At 43.2% G+C, this 23,067-nt stretch overlaps 2 protein-coding genes across 2 annotated transcripts in view; both read right to left on the minus strand.

The window, feature by feature from the left end:
• Positions 1-322: 322 nt before the first annotated feature.
• LOC130725042 (cation/H(+) antiporter 15-like) lies at positions 323-8,381 on the minus strand. Its single transcript, XM_057576303.1, has 5 exons — positions 8,109-8,381; positions 4,057-4,290; positions 2,806-3,804; positions 1,903-2,546; positions 323-899 (listed from the first exon to the last, which is right to left on the minus strand). The coding sequence occupies exons 1-5, from the start codon at positions 8,379-8,381 to the stop codon at positions 323-325; spliced, it is 2,727 nt and encodes a 908-aa protein (XP_057432286.1).
• A 132-nt stretch (positions 8,382-8,513) lies between these two features.
• Positions 8,514-23,067, minus strand: part of LOC130725043 (uncharacterized) — a 56,831-nt gene continuing 42,277 nt past the window's right edge. The window contains exon 3 of the mRNA XM_057576305.1: positions 8,514-8,663. Coding sequence (XP_057432288.1) covers positions 8,514-8,663 — 150 coding nt within the window. The remainder of the gene's footprint in view (positions 8,664-23,067) is intronic.

The following is a 23,067-nucleotide window of genomic DNA, read 5'->3' on the forward strand; positions in this document are numbered from 1 at the left end:
TAATTATTAAAAAAAAATGAAAGATAAATATATATAATAAAGTTATGTAATTTGTAATTTATTTTATTTTCCTTTATCATTAAAATTATGGATATATTTTTTCAAATGAATTAAGGATAATTACTAATTGGAAAAATTACTAAAGAAAGGGATGAAAGATTGAAAACGATTTTTAGACATTCTCTACATACATCTAAAGTAATAAAGGGAAATAAAAAAAAAATTGGGGTGTTACTGGGTCTCTGCACTATTTGTATGTTTGAAACTCATTCCTAATAAAAGAATGGAGGGATTACCTTTGCATGTTTAATTTCTATCACATTTATTGATCAAGCGATATACGTTTATTAGACATATTATTAACTGAACCTACTCTATCAAGATTATGTACCCTATCTGCACCACACTGTGTCACCAAAACAGGAACCATTCCAATACAAAACTCTGTTGACGACAACATGTCCCCAAGCATTCCCAAAATCTCAGCATTCTCTATGAATATTGCCATTTCATAATCATTCAAACATCCAACAATGTTATGTCTCCTCCCCACCATCACAAGATCGTATCTCCCTTCCAAACTACGAATTGCATCCAACACTTCCGCTCCATTCTCCACCATGATCTCATACCATGAAACATTCCCACCTCTAAATCTTGTCCCCTTATACTCATCAATCAAACCCTCGTCCAACATGTCCTCCACATTATCCTCTTCCACAAATTGTTTCTTATTCGTCACAACAAACCGGAACAAAGATACCCTTGTACGCATTCGCTCCGACATTCGAATACCCAACGATAACGCTTCCCTATCATCAGGTCCCCCTATGAAGAATATGCCCACATGGAAATACTGCTTGCAATGAGGGTCGTTGTTCCCACCAAGCCTTGAGAACCTGTGTATGTGTTTTGCCAGTATATTAAAAACTAATCGTGAAATGAAAGATTCAAACATCTAAATTTAATTTTAAAGCATAATTTTTTTTTAACATTTACAAATATGAGAAACGCAGAAAAGCATTCTTTTAAATACACTCTAGCTTTTTGGATTTTTCCATAAATAAATCAAAGTTGAAGAGTGTGTTTAAAAATACGTGTTAATTTCATACATGTTATGGTGTTATTCAGATGAATATCCAGCCATGGATTTATTTGTATAATCATTGATAAAATTAAGTTTGACAAAATTAAGTTTGATAGCATTGAATTTATATTTTGAATTGATGTATAAATCATTTTATTTTTGAAAAAAAATATAGAGGAGAGCTAGCAATACTCACTTTTACACTCTTTTTTCAACTCTCACTCTTTGATTGATTGAAAATTATGTGTTTTCCATTAAACTGAAGTGAGACTCATATTTTTAGTGTATTCCACTTAAATTTTAACAATTGAATGATAGAGTTTTAAGAGAGGGTTGGGAAGGGAGTTTTACTAACATTTTTCTTAAAAGTAAACTAATGAAAAAAGCACTCAAATTATTGATATAATATAAAGTGAAACATTAAAATGGGAAACCTACTAACAAATCATGTAAAAAAATCTTAATAAAAAATAGAGTTTAATTACTAAGTATTGGTAGTGTAAAAGAGTATTACACAGTCATCCAATTAGAATCTATCAATTTTTCATGTCATAATTAAACTTGAACTTTTAAATATTTAAAATGTAAAATGAAGCGATATGATTGGGTGCATGTGTAAAACACTTTACACTAACAATGCATAGAAATCCTAAAAAATATCTATAATCATATTTTTCAAAATTCATTTTAAAAATTGTAAAATGCTTTTATTCAATACAAAAATCACAAATAAAATAACACAATTTGTGTATATATTAACACACTTGTTTTTAGAAAACAAACAAAATAAGAAGTTATCCAAATGGGTTTTATACCTGTCCACAAGGATCCCTAGTGTGCAAGGCACGTGCGCTTGAAATGTGGCATTCATTTTACGAATCCCGATGGCCACATGGCCATCAAGGTCAATGTGGTCATTTTCGTAAAAAGGGATGATGATGAGAGGTACCATTTTGTCTTGTGAAAGGTCAAACACTGCATTATGCATGTTCTTATAAGGTGCCACGTTCACAAATGGAATAAGAGTGACGAGAGCGCTTGAGTTTTTGAAGTAGTTCTTGAAGGCACGCATGATGTGGTTGGTATCAGGGTAATTAACAGACAAAAAATTTCGATTCTGAGTGTTGTTTATGGGAAGGAGAATGGGTGTACTTTTTCCCAATAGCTCTACTAGATGAATCACGTACACACATAAAGGGCTTTTTAGTACAGGGTTGCATGCTTCAAGCAGGGAAGTAATACCACGCACATTTCCTTCATTGTGCACACAGGTAACAATTCGAAGCTCTGAATATCTAGGAGTACTTTGGATTGTTAGCATCTCACCCTTATGTAATATGTTGGATGTGTTTATCACTCTAGGGCAATGCTTGTATAATAATCTAACAAAGAGTGTGAAAATCGTTGTAGTAACTACCACACCCAACACGACGTGACTGAAGGTTTCCTCATCTGTCAACTGCAAAAAATCATTGACAACATAAAATTATATTAAGTCTTTGCAACACGAAAAGTAACGAGAGAGCTTGGATGGCTAATTATGGTAACACCCTTATGCAGTATGTTTTTTAATTAATTATATATATTTAAAAATAGTATATATGTTAAATTTTTAATATGATATATATTTTTTCCAACAACATAAAATTTCTTGATTGGTTACCACTAAAAAGGCAAATATTCGCAGAGGAAATATAGAAACAAAAAAAGGAACTTACCTTGAGTTGCGTCATTCTAACAATAGCTATAAGTTGGGTTATGCCCTTGAAGTTTAACATGAGGCCAAGAGTCATTCCATGTCTAGCCCTGATGTTGTACGTTATAGAAACTAACACACACACGACTACCTTAGTCAAGTCTCCTGCCAAAAAGATACCTTGTAACATTAAAAACCCGTGCCAATTCTGGAGAGCAGACAAGTTTGTCTTGACACCGATAGATATAAAGAAGAAAGGCAAGAAAAACTCCTTCATCACAACTTCACTCTTTTCCACCAACGTTGTAGCCAATGGGGGGCCACTTGGTATGACCAAACCATAAATGAGTGGTCCCATTATAAATGACACGAAAACCATGTCACTAATAGCTGCCATCACTAACACCCCTAGAAGTATGAACACCACATAAATTTCCTTCACTGGTTTCCCAACTGGGGTTTTGCGAACAATCAGTTTCATGGACGGTCGTACCACAAAAATGCTAAAAGATAAGAACAGTACCCCGCCGGAAAAATACATGATTGAGATTTTCATATTATTTGCTGACATGATCTGATTGATCAGAATAAATGACCAATGTATGTTATCATTCATCATGGATGAAGATATAGCTATCTGCCCCAGTTCTGTGGCTATGAGATTAAGCTCAGACAAGGCTTCGACCATGACAGGGAAATTAGTGGCGGACATGGAAGCACTTAAAAAGACACGAGAAATTTGTAATCTGAAATGAGATAAGTTTTGTGTGTTGTAGCAATGGTCTAAGAGTATTGTCAAAACCGCAAAAGAAGCAAGGAAAGGTATTACTCCAAGTCGCCATGTGCTTTTGGCTGCTCTCATTGTCATCAATATGTCCATTTTTAGTCCCACCAAGAAGACAAAATATGAAACACCGATCAAGGACACGAGGGCTAGAAATTGAGATTGTCTGGCAGGAAAAATTGACTCCATCAAAGTTGTGTTGCTCCCGAGAAATGAGGGCCCCAAAACAATTCCACCCTACACACAGAAACAAATATAATAAGTGTGTGAGGGCGCATAAGAATGAGAATGATCCTTTTATATTTAGATTTAGATCTAATCATGATTGTTCAATATTAACACAGAAAGTAACTTTTATATGCAAATATGTAATTAGTTATGATTAAGAATATATAAAAATGGAGTCCAATTAGTTAGAAGAAAAAATAAAATGAAGAAACTAAAGTAAAAGGATTTAGTGTATTGATGATTTACTTCATTGAAACTTACGAGTATATTGCAGATGAATTTGGGTGTTCTTAGAGGCCTGAGAAGAAAGTAGAGCAGCCGAGTGGTTAAGATGATGATGAAGAGTTGGCATATCGTTGCAGGAAGCACAAAATTGAATGGACTGTCACCATAGAAAACTCCAAAAGAGCCCACATTTTTGTCATTTTTAACACAAACATGCAACTCCCCCCGTGAATCATGAAAAAATGTAATGGTTTCGTTGCCTGGTGAAATCTTCATTGTTATATATAAAAAATGGATGACAGGAACAATTAGAATAATAGTATCTAAATCCTGTGTTTGTGTTTGTGTTTTGTTTGTATCTGCCCCAACACAAACACAAACACAAACTCAGGGATGAAACAAGGTGAGTGGAGAGGGTATTTGAAACAGATCAGAGGGTGAAGAAGGGTTTTTATAAGATTAATGAAGACTAGAAATTATTCCATCTCCACTAAGTTATAATAGTCATGTTTGTTATTTTTGTCAAAACATTAGTTGTAATCATAATATTACAACGAGAACTGTAAACTGTTATAGCCACTAATGCTACGTAGGATACAGATCGGTCATGTATAACAAAGGAACAAAGAAGATTTGATGGTCAATTTTCCAAGTACGGAGCTAATGCTAGGGAAAGAACATATAGTTGTCAAAATATTACTCTCTATTATCTTGTAAAAAGAAATAAGTTTAGTGTTTGTTCTTCTGTCTATTATTCCTAAATAAATTTAATTAGCCTAAATTTATAAAATCTCCTATTTTTGTAAAGTATAATGTCTTTATATGGATTCCGTATTTCTTGTGAAAACAACCATGTATATAAATATTGCTAAAATTAATCCCATATGAAGTCAACATCTGAAAGTAACTTAACTAATAATCCATAACAACCAGAAGTTAAAGCGTTTTTTGAAATTTACATATTTCAATTATTGTAAACTAGTGTAGAACCTGTATGATGAATGATGAAAATATTTTATAAATATTCATCATTACATATATGAAAAAATGTATATACTTTAAGAAATTTTTTCTAGAGATCCAAATATATATATATATATATATATATAGTACGAAGAAGAGGGGCTTCGGCCTTAACCTAGAAAACAAAAAATCAAAAGACCTAGTAGAAAACAGGACAGTTAAGGGGGAAACATAAAAACAAAAATCTCCAACTCTCTAGAAGAACAACCACCTTCTAAACCAAAACCATGAAAAAAATTACCTTGGTGCTTAAGGTAGCCACCATTCCTCAATTTCCTTAACAAGGCCACGAAAAGCCTTCTCATCACTTCCGTCAAACTCCAATCAAAAAGTTTGCGAACCAGCCAAGCCTATTTGACCCGCGTCAAGTAGCAAACCGGAGTTGACAGAGCAAGAGAAAATGTGGGCAAGGCACACCAGGAACAGAAATGTCATCACCAAATGTTACCAAAATGTTGTTAGAATTCTAACAAGAATATTTATAAATTAACATTATAAAAGTTACTAAAATTATAAAAAAGTACGTTTTTATCTAAATATTCAAAATATTTATAACTTAAATGTACAATGATGACCATTGCCCATTATATTATTACTATGTAATTTTATACCATTAAAATTGCATGTAGCTTGTTCGGATATGAGAATTTGGTGTGAATCTCTCTTAGTTACGGTTCCTGATCACAACAAATTAGCGGGGGTGTGGTTTTGGAAGTCACGACTGAGCTTTAGGTTTTATCGTGTGAGGATACCTGTAGAAGACACTTGGACGCTCAAGTCAGTGATTGAGTGAGAGGTTCTCAGAAACTTAATTAGATAGAACTCCGAGTAAAATGTTTAAGTTGAACATCATGTTAAGTAAATTTATGATAGAACTTGTATTCATAGGATCGAAGTACTTGACGGTTGTCTCAACAAGTGTGAGGGAAGCACCTTAGACAGGGCGTCCAAGTGGACAAGTGGATCTAGGTCTCCATGCCTTGACTTTTTGTCTCTTACCTCTAGTGGTCAAGCAGAAGTTTCTGGGCGCACTACACCCAAATGTGCTATTTAGCGGCAGTTAAAGATGTAAATAGCGGCGGTTTGAACCGCCGTAAAAGAACTTCCCGTCAGTTGACCAACTGTTACTGTTTCTTACGCCGCGAGTCATCCTAACGTCGGTTTTCAGTAATAGCCGGAATGACCATCGCTATATTCTAGGGGCGCCGTAAAGAATCAGTTTAAAATTACTGTCGATTTAAACCGCCTCGAGTTACTGAAGAATTTAATCTTCTACTTTTTCGGCAGTTTAAACCACTTCGACTTGTTTTCCGTAAATGTCGTCGATTTAAACTGTCGCGAGTTAATGAAGAATTAAATAGTATACTTTTTTGGCGGTTAAACCGCTGCAACTTGTTCTACATAGATGGCGCCGGCTTAAACCGCCGCGGTAACCTTATCATTTAATTTTTTTTTGAATTTCTACTTTCGACTTTTATTTAGTAGAAGCATCATGAATTTTATCTAGTGCCCTAGCACATTTCCTAGACATAAGATACATATTTAGCAATCTTAAATACATAATAACATTTTCATCAAAATAGACACAAGTTGCCATACAATCAAATGTAATATAAAAGGGATCTGTTTGTTATTCCCAACACTTTGCTTTCAGTACAATTAACAACACTTTAGAGCAACCTTGTGTGCTAAACTAGGATTATAATTTATAATAAAATTAAAGTTCATTTTGGTAAAGCACACCATGTTTGTGCCTATAAAATGATAAAAATATTCTTAATTTGCTATTATTTTTTATCAATAAACCTTTAGCTTTTATATCAATTGAAGTTCATTTGACAGCTCTATTGATATCTTTTTATATTATAATTCAAATTTCTCATTTAGATTTGTAAACAGTATAATTTATAATGAAATTAAAGGTAATTTCGCTAAAGCCCACCATGTTTGTGCCTTTAAAATGATAAATATACTCTTATGTTGCTATTATTATTATTTATTGGTTACAAGAGGAATATATGTTGCTATTATTATTTATCAATACATATTTAGCCTTTATATCAATAGAAGTTCATTTTAATAGCACAATAAATAGTTTTTTAAATTATAAATAAATTTTCTCCTTTAGATTTTTAAACTGTATAATTTATAATGAAATTAAAGTTCATTTTGCTAAAGCCCGCCATGTCTGTGCCTTTAAAATGATAAAAATATTATGAAATTCAAGTTCCCTTAAAACAGATGTTCTACGCGATGCTGAGATAACAGGTTCAACAATCGTCTAACAGAAACAGCAATAACTTAAATGCAAAGTAAACAGGACACAGGAATTGTTAACCCAGTTCGGTGAAACTTCACCTACGTCTGGAGGGTTTGCACCCAAAGAAAGAAAATTCACTATCTCAAGATTCAGGAATTACAAACACTCATGAACACCATAGTTCATAGTTCACTTCATAATCTACCCAGTGTATTTCTACTTAGTACCTCAACCTAAGTATGAGAGTCCCTCTCACTTTCTCTCAATCACTGCCACAGTGATTGGTAAAAAACAAGCAACAATCAGAGTTTTAAGAATCAAACTCACAGAACACAACTTTGCTATATAGAATCAGGGAGCAAAGTGTGTTCACAACTAACAAGGATAAAGAACAATGAACAATCCTAAAACACTTGATCTCTCTCAATTAGCTTCGGTAGTCTTCTTGTTTTATGTAACACCCCGATTTCTCAAGTGTCACGAGTAACCAAACATCATAAAGTTCGTAGAGAATTTTCGTCGATTAAATTATTAATCTTCAATTAATGAATAAACGTTCAAATTTTACGAAAACTCTTGAAACTTAACCTTTTCAAAACACGCGGAAGTATTCAACATCACAAACCTTTCGAAATAAATAAACCATTAAATATCCAAGTGAAATAAATATGAAACATGCGTCCGATTACATCAAAAAATTTCCAAAAAACATAAGGATAATTAAGATAGTTCGAAACCAAATTCGCACTCTAGCCCAGCCACAAAACAATCTCACGACCCAATCGTAGTCATCCAGGAACCTTACCTCCATGTAAGCCCTTAGTCCCTGGTAGATACCACCATAAGGATACTTGAACTGTCGCCTCGCCCTCACAGTAAATCTCCGGAACCTGAGGTCGTCATCAGACGGGTCAACCTCGTTCCAGGGATCGCCTGTCACCTCTGGAAGTTCCTCCTCTGGCTCAGCACTTGACCCCTTCTCCTCTCCCATGCTCTCTGGCATCTGCTCGAAATCCTCAGCGTGATCACTCTGATCCATAGCCACCTGCTCGTCAAGGTCGATCTCCGAGTCTGGCATCGGTGATGCCTCCTCAGCTAGCTTCTCGTCCCACTCTCCCGGGGTGTCCCCTGAAGGATCCGACTCGGATTCCGACTCGGTAGTCGAAGATCCCTCTGGGTCAATGGGTCTCCATTCCTCTCGGGAACCAATTCACCACCCCTGCTGGTCTAGCCTACGAAAGTTGGCAACACCGTCGTCATAACTCTGGCCCTGGTACCCATCGTTAGCTCCAGCCACACCCCAATTCGCCTCATGCACATGAGTCTCCCAGGTCTTGTCGGTCGACTTCGTCACGGACATCTGACAGCAATTAAGCGCACTAGAGGGTCACTTCCGACTCTCAAACAAACACTCAAGCAAGATAACAACATCACAAGAATAGATAACAGATCTCATAAGACTAAACAGTTATCATGTTCATCGTTAAGGTTAGATGTTTAACCTATAAGTTTAGTCAGTCTAAACGTATCTCACATCACACCACCGCCTTACACCTTGGGTCCAATCACATTCATCCGCAGATGAACAAGTGAGCATAGCTCACAACCTCATGGGTCACAGACACCTACCAGTCTCCTCATAGGTCACGACACCTACCAGTCTTAGTGGATTAACCACCATCTCATGGGCCACAAAGGACACCACAATCTCCCTCGCGTGCAAGTTAACCGTTTTAATTTCTAACGGCTCATCGTTCTCATGGTCCATAGTCTACACTTAGAACTACGTTCCATGATTCACATCGCCCTACTTGCAAGCGAATCACTTCACATCACTAGTTTAAGGCTCTAAAGTTTAGCACTTTCTAGATCTTGAACAATTATCATGAGTCAAAACGTAGATCTCTAACATCACAATACTCAGTTCACAGTAGAGGTAAAAATTCATGAAACAACCATCAAGGCATTATTCACCCACAACAACTAACGTGGCATGAGGGAAAAATAAAGAACATCATGTTATACACACTTAGATGGTTCGGCCATCATCGCATACTCAACATATATCACAAGATCTGAACTTATATTGATTAAAAGAGATGTATCATGCTTCCAAAAACAAGGATCTCTCAACCCAAACCTCATTTCACATGCTCATGTATCAAGGAAAGATAGGCAAGACAAAAATCAACCCAAAACCCTCAAAGAGCCTCACGACCAGCCCCCCTTTCCATACATGCTCTCGTGATTCCAAATCATTTACCCCAAATTAACATAGCTCATCATGCATACTAGATCTAATTTGATTGCAAGACAAAGAAAGGTATCATATTAGATCTGGTCATCACAATTGAATCACACGTGTTCAAGAAGAGAAATTTGACAAATTCATGGCCAAATACCATATAGGCCTCTCGGCCACACATATATTGCACACACCACACAAGATCATGCTTGCTTTTCATGGAATAGAGAAAAGATCATTACTTACAACACAAACCATGCAAGGACCATACAAGGCATGCCATCTCTCAAGATCATGTCATCATACAACTCATACATCAAAAAATAAGCATAAAAAATCATGGCATCTGTTCTGGGAATGAACATTGAGGAAAGGTATAGTACCTAAGGGTAGAGAGATTGTGCTAGAGAGAGAGTAAGAGAGAGAATGCTGAATTTCATGTGTTATTTCATCAAATGAGCCAAAAGTCCCTTACACTTGATAACTACCTCCTATTTATAGAGCTTGGGTACTACCTATTGGGTCAATTGGGCCTCCGAGGTCAAGGCCCATCTGAAGGCCAGGGCCCTGCCTCAAGGCGAGATACATGCTGGGCGTTGCCCCTCTAGGGGCTCGCCCAGTCCACTAGTCCACAAGACACCGAGCTCGAGGTATGAGAGCTAAGTGTGTCTTTTAAATGCTTTTACATGTCTTATTGTACACCGGAATCTACACTGCCAACATGGCTTGAGAAAAGAGAAATAAACTATATCGCCAACATGGCGTGAGAAAAAGGAAACTAGCATTTTCGGTTACCCAGTCCACTGACTTGACGAGCAATCCGAGCTGGCAAGTTCACAAGTCCGCAAGCGGCGAGAACGACTACTTCGTATTGGCGATAAGTTGGAGCAGGTGTATGATCGCTCGCCGGCGGGAAAGGTGGCAGGCATGGGTCATGTGCCGATCATTCAATCATTGACTGGCGGTGACACCGGCGAGCGACTGAACTTTGTTGTTGGTGTCACCCGTCAGGCGATGGTGTTTGATCCTTATGGTGGCGAGGCTTTTCGCGCTTTCCCTTATTTTAAAACCCTTTCAAATCTCTATCTGCCTCACGTGGCTGCCCCACGTGATGTGTTGGTTACATCAATTTCCCTCTTTCTCCGGAACCGTCACTTCACCTTTCATAACCGTCCCATCGTGCGCAGTAACTCCCCATTGCACGCGACCCACCTCCCCAAAACCATCATGACTTCCAACCTTCCACACGCGTCCAACACGCGTCACCCTTCCAGCTTCTCCCCTTCTCCTATAAAAACCCTTCTTCCCCACTGTCATCCCTTTCCGAGACCCCTCTTTACTTCCCTAATCGCTTACCAAACTCCCTCTGTCCACTTCCGCTCCGGAGCCGTCGCTTATCACCCTTTCCGCTACCCACTCTTCACATCCTACTCCGGTCAGTCCCACTGTCCTTATCTTTACATCGCACACATACTTATCTTTTCCTTTCTTTCACTTCATTGTCCTCTAAAAATGGCTTCAAACCCTACCTCCCCTAATCACTCTTCTTCCTCCTCCGAAAGCGACCCTGACTCCACCGCTGCCGGCGGCCTCCGTTTAGAGGTTCCGGAGATCCCAGCTCACCGACTAAAAACCTACGCCACTCTGCCCCTTCCAGTCCAAGTAGCCCGCAAACACGAGGCTATAGATCAACCTTCCATCTTCCAAGACAGCGATCCCATTGTGCAATTCGTGAACTCCCTGGGTGGCTTGTCCAATGACGATGAGTTTAACGCCAAACTCAGGATAAACTTTCTACTCCCATTCACGTGGATTGATTGTGCATGAAGTTACCTCTGATTGTGATTAGGCAACTCTCTGGTTTTCCGATTTTGATTCTGTGACTAGTGTTGGTTTTCCGATCGAGTTTGCATTGTTTCTGGTTTGGATGGAGACTCGAAGCAGGAGGCAACATCACTCACCAATGCGACAGCGGATTTCGCCGCCTCGGCGGCCTCATCGTGTGGACCTGGATTCTCCGGTGCGAACGGCAGGAGTACAGTCGCCCTCTCCTCCTCCATCACCACCACCTCCTCCATCGCCTTCACAGGTGGGATCTCGGGAGCACTCACCAGGGAATTCACCTGCTCCGGAACAACAACCGGCGGTGACGCAGGAGCAATGGCGCCATTTGATGCGCAGCATTGGCAACATCCAGCAGCGGAATGAGCATCTACAGGCTCAGTTAGATTTCTACCGTCGCGAGCAGCGAGATGATGGAAGCAGAGAAGCAGATTCCGTGGCTGAGTTCCGTCCATTCTCGGAAGATGTCGAGAGTGTGGCGATTCCGGATAACATGAAAACGTTAGTTATGGATTCTTACAGCGGAGATTCCGATCCGAAAGATCATCTACTGTATTTTAATACGAAAATGGTGATAATTGCGGCGTCAGATGCGGTGAAGTGCAGGATGTTTCCATCGACGTTCAAATCGACGGCGATGGCGTGGTTCACAACTTTGCCGCGTGGATCGATTTCAAATTTCAGAGACTTCTCATCCAAGTTTCTAGTGCAATTCTCGGCAAATAAGAATCAGCCGGTGACGATCAATGACCTATACAATATTCGCCAGCAGGAAGGGGAGTCACTGAAAGAGTACATGGCAAGGTATAGCGCGGCGTCGGTAAAGGTAGAGGACGAGGAGCCTCGAGCTTGTGCTTTAGCATTTAAAAACGGTTTGCTGCCGGGAGGGTTGAACAGGAAATTGACACGTAAGCCGGCGCGCTCGATGGGAGAGATGCGTGCTCGTGCCAGCACTTATATTCTCGACGAGGAGGACGACGCTTTCAAAAGAAAGCGCGCGAAGTTGGAAAAGGGCGACACGTCGCCCAAGCGCGTGAAAAAAGATAGGAGCGGCGAAGATAAGGGGGATGGCAAACAGCAGAGGCCAGGTAAGGGGAAGTCGGTATTCAAACCGACCAAGGAACAGTTGTATCCACGGCGCGATGATTATGAACAACGTCGGCCTTGGCAATCTAAGTCTCATCGCCAGCGGGAGGAAACTGATATGGTGATGAACACAGATGTATCGGATATGCTCCGAGGGGCAAGCGACGCAAATCTAGTGGATGAGCCGGAGGCCCCAAAGTATCAGCCACGGGACGCCAATCCCAAGAAGTGGTGCGAGTTCCACCGGTCCGCCGGGCATGATACGGATGACTGTTGGACTTTGCAGCGGGAGATTGATAAGTTGATTCGGGCGGGATATCAAGGAAATCGTCAAGGCCAGTGGCGCAATGGTGGCGATCAAAACAAAGCGCACAAGCGGGAGGAGGAGCGAGCGGACACTAAGGGCAAGAAAAAGCAAGAATCAGCGGCTATCGCCACAAAAGGGGCTGATGACACGTTCGCTCAACACTCAGGACCGCCCGTCGGGACCATCAACACCATCGCCGGGGGATTTGGCGGCGGTGGCGACACTCATGCGGCGCGTAAGCGCCATGTTCGTGCCGTTAATTCCGTTCATGAGGTCGCTTTTGGATTCGTACACCCTGACATAACAATCTCGATGGCGGACTTTGAGGGGATAAAGCCTCATAAGGACGACCCGATTGTGGTGCAGTTAAGGATGAACAGTTTCAACGTTAGAAGGGTACTCCTGGATCAGGGTAGTTCGGCTGATATTATCTATGGTGATGCATTTGACAAGTTGGGACTAACTGACAATGATCTAACTCCATACGCGGGAACCTTGGTAGGTTTCGCGGGGGAGCAAGTAATGGTGCGGGGATACATTGATCTAGACACAATATTTGGGGAAGACGAGTGTGCTAGGGTTTTGAAGGTAAGGTATCTGGTTCTCCAGGTGGTAGCATCCTACAATGTCATCATTGGGCGAAATACATTGAATCGCCTTTGTGCTGTAATTTCGACAGCCCACTTGGCGGTCAAGTATCCGCTAAGCAGTGGAAAGGTGGGAAAGCTGAAGGTGGACCAGAAGATGGCGAGGGAGTGTTACAATAATTGCCTTAACTTGTACGGCAAGAAGAGTGCGTTGGTTGGTCATAGATGTTATGAAATCGAAGCTTCGGATGAAAATCTTGATCCCCGGGGCGAGGGGCGAGTAAATAGGCCCACGCCAATTGAGGAAACGAAGGCGCTAAAGTTTGGCGATCGCACTTTGAAGATTGGGACCAGACTGACGGAAGAGCAGGAGACGCGCCTGACAAAACTGCTTGGGGAGAACTTAGACTTGTTTGCTTGGAGCTGCAAAGACATGCCTGGAATTGATCCAAACTTCATATGCCATCGGTTAGCATTGAATCCAAGTGTCAAGCCAGTTTCACAACTTAGGAGGCGCTTGGGTGGCGACAAAGGGAAGGCGGTGCAACAGGAGGTCGACAAGTTGCTGGCGGCAGAGTTCATCAGGGAAGTGAAGTATCCGACGTGGTTGGCGAACGTCGTAATGGTGAAGAAGGCGAATGGGAAATGGCGAATGTGTGTAGATTACACAGACTTAAACAAAGCATGTCCAAAAGATTCGTATCCCCTTCCCAGCATCGATAGCCTTGTTGATGGTGCCTCGGGCAACGAACTGCTTAGCTTGATGGATGCTTATTCTGGCTATCATCAAATCCGCATGCACCCGGCAGACGAGGACAAAACGGCTTTTATGACTGCCAGAGTCAATTATTGCTATCGCACCATGCCGTTTGGACTAAAGAACGCTGGGGCTACCTACCAAAGATTGATGGATAGGGTTTTTGCTGGGCAGGTGGGAAGAAACATGGAGGTTTACGTTGATGACATGATTGTTAAATCAGTACGAGGTTTAGACCATCATCAAGATCTGGAGGAAGCATTTGGCGAAATAAGGAAGCACAGAATGCGCCTCAATCCGGAGAAATGCTCTTTTGGTGTTCAGGGGGGCAAGTTTTTGGGATTCATGATCACATCCAGAGGAATCGAGATAAACCCAAAAAAATGCAAGGCGATTCAGCAGATGAAAAGCCCTTCCAATGTGAAAGAGGTCCAACGTTTGACGGGGCGAATAGCAGCTTTATCTCGGTTTCTTCCCAAGTCTGGTGACAGATCTTTTCCTTTTTTCAAATGTCTTCGCAAGAATGTCGCATTCGAGTGGACGGCGGAGTGTGAGGAAGCTTTCGTTCGCCTCAAGGAACTCCTATCGTCACCGCCGATCTTGTCGAAACCAATACAGGGACACCCGCTGCATTTGTATTTTGCTGTGAGCGATAGTGCTCTGAGTTCTGTGATGTTGCAGGAGATAGATGGCGAGCATCGAATTGTTTATTTTGTTAGTCACACACTCCAGGGCGCGGAGGTCAGATATCAGAAAATTGAGAAGGCGGCGCTGGCGGTCCTCGTCACCGCCCGGCGGTTGAGACCTTATTTTCAGAGTTTTCCCGTAAAGGTGCGGACGGATTTGCCCTTGAGACAAGTATTACAAAAATCGGATTTATCAGGTAGATTGGTCGCCTGGTCGGTTGAATTGTCAGAGTATGGTTTGCAGTCCCGGGGATCGCCCCTGGCTTCACAAGCCAGACGGACACTTGTATCGCCGTGGTTTCTCGACGCCATTGTTGAAATGTGTATCGCCAGAGAAGTACGAAGCGATAATGTCTGAAGTACATGAAGGAGTGTGCGCGAGCCACATCGGGGGAAGGTCTTTGGCTTGCAAAGTGTTGAGGGCGGGTTTTTACTGGCCCACCCTCAGGAAAGATTGTATGGACTTCGTGAAGCAGTGCAAGGAGTGTCAAGTGTTCGCGGATTTGTCTAAGGCACCGCCAAAAGAGTTGGTAACGATGAGCGCCCCGTGGCCTTTCGCCATGTGGGGTGTGGACTTAGTTGGACCTTTCCCGACCGCCAGGGCACAAATGAAGTTTATATTGGTGGCGGTGGACTACTTCACTAAGTGGATTGAGGCTGAACCCTTGGCCAAGATTACTTCTGCAAAGATAGTCAATTTCTACTGGAAGCGTATTGTTTGCAGGTTCGGGATCCCAAGGGCGATCGTATCTGACAATGGGACCCAGTTTTCAAGCAGTCAAACAAGGGAGTTCTGCAAGGAAATGGGCATACAGATGAGGTTCGCCTCTGTTGAGCATCCGCAGACGAACGGGCAGGTGGAATCTGCAAACAGGGTAATCCTACTCAGCCTCCTTTAGAATGACCTACGGGGTAGATGCCATGTTGCCGGTGGAGATTGACAACATTACATGGCGGACTCGACCAGGTTTTGAAGAGGAAAATCAGGCCAACATGGCGGTGGAGCTGGACCTTTTGTCGGAAACGCGCGACGAGGCGCACATTCGGGAAACAGCGATGAAGCAGCGCGTGGCGGCAAAGTTCAACAGCAGGGTTCGCGTCCGAGATATGCAGGTTGGCGACCTGGTCCTCAAGTGGCGATCGGGAGCCCCGGGGAACAAGCTTACTCCCAACTGGGAAGGGCCCTACCGCATTATTAAAGTTCTTGGTAATGGGGCCTATCACTTAGAAGAGCTTGATGGGAGGCGGTTACCTCGATCGTTCAATGGTTTGAGCTTGCGCTAGTTTTATAGTTGATCGCAGGCGAGAAAGTGAACAAGGCGGAATCGCCGGAGCCAGATATCTTTAAGATTTTCCGAAGTGTTCTCAAATTCTCCAATGTGTTGCAACGACAAATCAATAAAATAAAACGAAAATTCACGAAATTCGTGTCCAAAAAATTCCAGGGATTCCCTGACGATCGGAATTGCCGATCGACATAAAGAATTACGGCGATCACTAAGTGGGACAAGCTTGATCCCCAAAGGGGCTTGCTGGAACCCTGAAGGTTGTGGCGATTCCACAAATGGCCTTTGACGCCTGGGAATCACCCTCCGGAAAGTCTGACGTGATCGCCGGTCCCGTAAACGATGTGCTGGGTAAGTCTCGCCAGAATACGACGAGCGCCGTTAACTAGGCAAAAGTCTTGGGACCCCCAAATGGCCATTGGGATCCAAGCATTGTAAGCCCCGAGCGGGCAAAGCCCCGGGCGAAGTCCTCGAGAATGGAGGCCGTTTCTTCCTATTAGGGAAAAAACGTCTGAAGTCTTGGTGGTGGAATACCAAGCAACAAGTCCTAGTTAAAATTAAGGCACGAAATCGTTAGGCGTAATTCAATCATATGACGCGTGAAAAATAGCGCAAGATATAAGGTCGGCGAATGAATAGGAGGGAAGGCGAGTGCTCGGTCACTCAGGATGTTGAGTATTTTACTACTCTGGCGTGTTGAGGGATTGAACTGAGACTTATTCTTAAATTTTTAAGCCATAAGACGGCAGCGACTAAAAAGTGTACGGCGGAAGCATTCCAATATGACTTACAAAATATCCAACGGCGATATAAAAAGCTATGGCGAAGGGTTGCTTAAACATATACGAATGGCGGAAAAGTACACTACAAGGTGACAGTAAAAGATAAAAGTAATGTTAAAAATTACATTATTCATTGTTTTCTTTCTCCTGTTCTTCTTCTTCCTCTTCTTCTTCAGTCGCTGTCCAGAGGTTTTGGTCAATCAGGGGAGGATCGTCGGGACCAACCAGTCCTGCGGCGGTTATCTCTTTCATTACTCCCATGGCGCTAAAGTCAAAGTTCGGGTACAAATGTTGGGCCTGATCTTTGGCGAGGTAGAAACCGCGCTCGCGGTTGTCAAGGGCGATGTCAGCGGCTTGTTCCCTCGCCTCAGTGGCTTTGGCCTTCTCCGTCGCCAGCTCGTCCTCTAGACTTTTGATCTTTGCCAGTTGGGAAGCAATCTCAGCATCTTTCGTGGCGAGGGCCTCGGCATGAGTTTCGGTCGCTTTCTTGATCTCCTCGGACGTAGCCTGCATCACCGCCTCCATGTCAGATTTCGCCAAGGCCAAGGACTCCGCAGACTTTTTCTCTTGCTCCGCCAACGCCTTTTTCACTAACTCCAGCTCAGCGCGCAGTATGGCAAGCTCTGACTCCTTAGCAATCAGCGCCTCGCCTCGGGCGATCAAGTCCTTCTCAGCTTGCTCTTTTTCCTTCTTGCAAGCTTGAAGGCTTGCATCAAGCTCATCTGTTTCTTCCTTCTCAGCGCCAGCTGATCCTCCAGCTCGCCGATTTTAATCCCCGCCGTGCCAATCATCTTGTCGGCATAGACTTTGTCTTTTCCTGCCTGCGTCGCCAGTTTGTCGAAACGCTTTTCCCAAGCAGCGGCGGCTTCTTGATGCTTAGCACTTTCGGCCTTCAACCGCTCAGCTTCAACGTTGGCGGCATTGAACTTCTCAAACGTGTGAGCAAAGATGCACCCAGCGCGTAGGAGGCAAGCAAGAGTCTCCTCCTTGGTGTCATTCAGGCCCCGACTCAAAACTTCTTTTTCTATGACGTCACGGTTGAGACCAGCAAGTAAGAATTCTGAGGGTTCAATGGCGTTGGGGAGCATATTATAATAGCTTGATGAACCGACCTCGGGAGCAGGGGCTTGTTCAATTTGAGCCGCTTCAGAGGTAGTGGCAGCGCCAGGACAGGATTTTTCCCCTTGATGAGGCGGGGAAGGCATGAAGCCCGCATCATGTGTTGAGGGCGGGCTAGGAGGCGCATCTTGGCGAGGGGGAGCCTTTGGGGTTTCATTTTCTTTTTCCTTCTCTCCAATAGGAGTGTCGGAAGACGCAGCAGCTTTTGTGGCGTTAACGCCAGCGGAGGCGGCTGTGGCGCCAACAGAGGACTCAGCGGCAACAGCAGTGGTCGCACCGGCGGAGGCAGGAGTAGAAGCTGGTACGGCGGTTGGCTCGGTAGCTGCGGCGACGGAGGCTTCAGCGACATTTTTGCCTTTAGGCGCAGCAGCAGTGGTGGGCTGAGCGCCAGGGTTGGATGTGCCGGCGCCGGAGGAGGCTTTGGCCAATCTTCTCCTCTTGGGAGCTTTGGTGCTCTCGGCTTGGTTCTCAGCACCGCCCCGTTTTTTCGCGTCGCCCTCAGTGTTGAATTTTGGGGAAAAGCGAGCCATTCTCCTCTCGCGGGCCTTCAGGAGCTCGGCGTTCGTGAAATTCATATCTTCTGTAACAATAAAAAAAACGATCAGTGACAACATAGGAGTCGAGAAAGGAAATGTCAATAATAAAAGTGAGCTATGGGCAACCTAAGTATTTGGGAGTTCTTGAGAGGTCAGCGCCCTCAAGGACTGTTGTGCAGTCAAGGATGGGAAGTGGGGCAAGGAGATTAAGAAAAGCTTTATCGTTGGCGGACAAGGATTCCTCTGAAGGATCGGTGATCCCGTTGGGCTTCTCCGTCCAGTAAAGAGGAAAGAGGGCGGTCCCGTCTCTGAGGGTGAATGCCTCTGGGTAGGCGGGATGAACCGCCACACGGAAGTACTTTCGTGCGAAGGAGGACTTCGCGTTACTTTTGTGAGGATGCAAACACTTCCGGCCGGCTCGGGCCTTCAAGGAAATCCATCCTTTGTTTTTGATGGACTTGGGGTCGACGTCGTAAAGGTAGAAGAAACTGGTGGGGGATGGGGCGATGCCGACAGCGGCGCTTAGGATTTCAAAACATCGAATGAAAGCCCAGGCGTTAGGGTGGAGTTGACAGGGAGCCGCGTTGATGTCGCGGAGGACGGTTTGGACAAAGGGCGAGAAAGGAAGCCTGATTCCAAGCTCGCTAAACATGTATTCGTACGCAAAGAAAAAATGGGATCTCTTTACGTCGCCGTCTGGCTTGTGAAGCCAGGGGCGATCCCCGGGACTGCAAACAATACGCTTCCAGTAGAAATTGACTATCTTTGCAGAAGTAATCTTGGCCAAGGGTTCAGCCTCAATCCACTTAGTGAAGTAGTCCACCGCCACCAATATAAACTTCATTTGTGCCCTGGCGGTCGGGAAAGGTCCAACTAAGTCCACACCCCACATGGCGAAAGGCCACGGGGCGCTCATCGTTACCAACTCTTTTGGCGGTGCCTTAGACAAATCCGCGAACACTTGACACTCCTTGCACTGCTTCACGAAGTCCATACAATCTTTCCTGAGGGTGGGCCAGTAAAAACCCGCCCTCAACACTTTGCAAGCCAAAGACCTTCCCCCGATGTGGCTCGCGCACACTCCTTCATGTACTTCAGACATTATCGCTTCGTACTTCTCTGGCGATACACATTTCAACAATGGCGTCGAGAAACCACGGCGATACAAGTGTCCGTCAATGAGAGTATAGTGACTCGCCTCCCGCTGCTGCTCCTTCGTGCATTGCTCCACTTCTGCCGGGTCCCCCGCCAAGATAGATATTATGGGATCCATCCATGTTCTCCCTCTGTTCACGCAGGCCATGAGCTCGCCTTCGATGCTTGGGTACGCCAGCGTTTCCTGAATCACACTTTTGTTATTGCCGGGCTTCCGCGTGCTTGCCAGTTTGGCTAGCGCGTCCGCCCGCTGATTTTCTGCCCGAGGAACGTACTCCACCACGACCTCTTGAAAGAGTGTCATCAAATACCGTACCCGCTCAAGGTACTTGATCAGATTAGGATCTTTGACCTGGAAAGTTCCCTTCACTTGATTCTCCACCAATTGTGAGTCCGTTCTTATCAACAAACTCCTGATCTTCACTTCCCGCGCCAACTTCAATCCGGCGATGAGAGCTTCATATTCTGCTTGGTTGTTCGTTGCTTTGAACTCGAATTTCAGGGATTGCTCCAACACTAGTTCCCCCGGCCCTTCTAACGTTACTCCCGCGCCGCTGCCACTACTATTGGAGGATCCATCCACGAAGAGAGTCCACTGAGTGTCCACTCTTTCAAACCGATCTGAAGTCAACTCGACCACAAAGTCAGCTAGTGACTGTGCACCAACCGTGCCCCGCTTATCGTATTCGTGGGTTCGGTCCCCACAGACGGCGCCAAATGTTCTGGGAATGAACATTGAGGAAAGGTATAGTACCTAAGGGTAGAGAGATTGTGCTAGAGAGAGAGTAAGAGAGAGAATGCTGAATTTCATGTGTTATTTCATCAAATGAGCCAAAAGTCCCTTACACTTGATAACTACCTCCTATTTATAGAGCTTGGGTACTACCTATTGGGTCAATTGGGCCTCCGAGGTCAAGGCCCATCTGAAGGCCAGGGCCCTGCCTCAGGGCGAGATACATGCTGGGCGTTGCCCCTCTAGGGGCTCGCCCAGTCCAGCATCAAAGGTAAAGGACCTATCCTAAGAAGTGATCCCCTCACCTTGATTGGATCTAGTTGAAAAAGAAGAAAAAGTGGTCTTTCTCCTAGAGTAAGGTTCGGCCACTCCTCCTTGGTGATCAAGAGCTTCAATTTGTTCCTCCTCAAGCTTGATCAAGTCTTCCTACATGTTAATTATTATGTATGAACAATTATGGTACTCTAACATTGTTTTCTGAGTGTTCTATTGACAGGCCATGACTCTGGTCTTAGTTCACATAATTCAGAAGCACAATGCTCAAAGAGTAACCTCTGCAACGCTTTCGCACGTACTATGTTCAATCTGAACAGTAGATCAAGCTTCAGAAGATCTGAACATCATAAAGCTCTGAAGGATCAGAAGCTCTGAAGGTCCAGAAGCTAAGTAGTGAAGATTCTGAAGTCCAAGAGTAAGATGGCTCTGAAGACCAAGTACTTCTCCTCTGCGTCCAGTAGAAGAAGGTACAAAGGTCAGAGGATCCAAGCTTCCTTCTGACTCTGATCACCAAGCTTCACAAGTTCCAATATGAAGCATCACTCGGATCAGAAGTTAACTAGGATAAAGGTCATGTCACTATCCAAAGTACAAAAGCAATTGTACCATTCCTGACGACCTTACCTAACTTATTCAGCCACAGCAGAACCTGAAAAACCCAGATTTGCCCTCCAACGGTAGCATTCCACGCAAACTTCCAAACCTAATTCCTTGGAGTATATAAAGAGGCTGAAGATGAAAGATGCCGTTTAGAAGAAACTTTGTAGAAGCTCACGCTAAAATCAAATATTCTCTCTCTCAAAGCAATTTTTCTTCACATTGTACTAATTGTGTTTACTATTAGCTTTCTAAGAAGCATTTCTTTGTAAACCCAAACCTTCAAACTGTTGTTTGATTTTCCTTTAGGAGACCAAGGTTGGTCGGATCCTAGAGAAGACTAAGAGAGTGAATCTTAGTGATAGCTAAGTCAGTGTATTGTTAGTCACTTTGCAGGTAGCAAGTGCAGTTGTAACAAACTCTGATTAGTGGATTACCTTCATTCTAAGAAGGAAGAAATCACCTTAATGGGTGGATTGGATTAGCTTGAGGGATTTATCAAGTGAACCAGGATAAAATCATTGTGTGCTTTCCTTAACTCTTATCTTAGCACTTTTATCTTTGGTATTTGAAGAGATTTGTTTAAATCTCAAGTGAATCAAGTTTTAGATTTAAAACGTTATTCAAACCCCCCCTTCTATCGTTTTCCATACCTTCAATTGGTATCAGAGCGCAAGTTCTGATTACCACACCTAACAGTGTTCAGTGATCCGGGCCAGTGTGAAAAACTAAAATGGCTGCCACCATTGAAGCGCAAAAAGATGTCTACAGTGCAAAGCCTCCTATGTTTGATGGGAAAAGATTTGAGTACTGGAAAGACAGGATTGAAAGCTTTTTTCTAGGCTTTGATGCAGATCTCTGGGATATAATAGTGGATGGCTATGAGCGTCCAGTTGATGGTGATGGCAAGAAGATCTCCAGAACAGAGATGACTGCAGAGCAGAAGAAGCTTTACTCACTGCATCATAAAGCTAGAACTATTCTTCTAAGTGCTATTTCTTATGAAGAATATCAAAAGATCACAGATCGTGAGTATGCTAAGGGTATCTTTGATTCCTTGAAGATGACCAATGAAGGAAACAAGAAGGTGAAGGAGTCAAAGGCGTTGTCCTTGACCAGAAAGTATGAATCCTTCCAAATGGAATCTAGTGAGTCCATTGAGGACATGTTCTCCAGATTTCAGTTACTCATTGCTGGAATTAGACCTCTCAACAAAAGTTACACAACTGTTGATCATGTCATGAGGATTCTTAGAGGCCTTCCTAAAAGCTGGATGCCTCTGATAACTTCCTTGGAGCTCACAAGAGATGTTGATCAGATGAGTCTGGAAGAACTCATAAGCATACTGAAGTGTCATGAACTGAAGCGTGCTGAACATCAGGATCAGAAGAAGAAGTCTATAGCCTTGAAATCCAAATCTGAAAAGGCTAAAGCTCTCCAAGCAGAAAAGGAAGAATCTGAAGAAAACTTTGAGGATTCTGATGAAGATGAGCTAACTCTGATCTCCAGAAAGCTCAATCGCATCTAGAAGCACAGGCAGAGCAAGTACCGAGGCTCTGGAAAGAATAAAGGAAAGAATGAATCTTCTTCTTGTCAGAAGAAGTCTTCATCAAAGGAAGTCACATGCTTTGAATGCAAAGAATCAGGACACTACAAGAGTGATTGTCCTAAGCTGAAAAAGGACAAGAAGCCAAAGAAGCATTTCAAAGCTAAGAAAGAGCTCATGGTGACCTTTGATGAATCAGAGTCAGAGGATGTTGACTCTGATGG

This window comes from Lotus japonicus, chromosome 6 (assembly GCF_012489685.1).
Source record: "Lotus japonicus ecotype B-129 chromosome 6, LjGifu_v1.2".
NCBI lineage: Eukaryota > Viridiplantae > Streptophyta > Magnoliopsida > Fabales > Fabaceae > Lotus > Lotus japonicus.

Bases quoted from the DNA above. Each gene is read 5' to 3' on its own strand.
- LOC130725042 (XM_057576303.1), bottom strand. From the start codon at position 8,381: ATGCCAGACTCGGAGATCGACCTTGACGAGCAGGTGGCTATGGATCAG. The intron at 4,291-8,108 runs GTAAGGTTCCTG...ATAACAATGAAG, and splicing joins GACTAAGGGCTTACATGGAG to ATTTCACCAGGCAACGAAAC. The intron at 2,547-2,805 runs GTAAGTTCCTTT...GATTTTTTGCAG, and splicing joins TTAGAATGACGCAACTCAAG to TTGACAGATGAGGAAACCTT.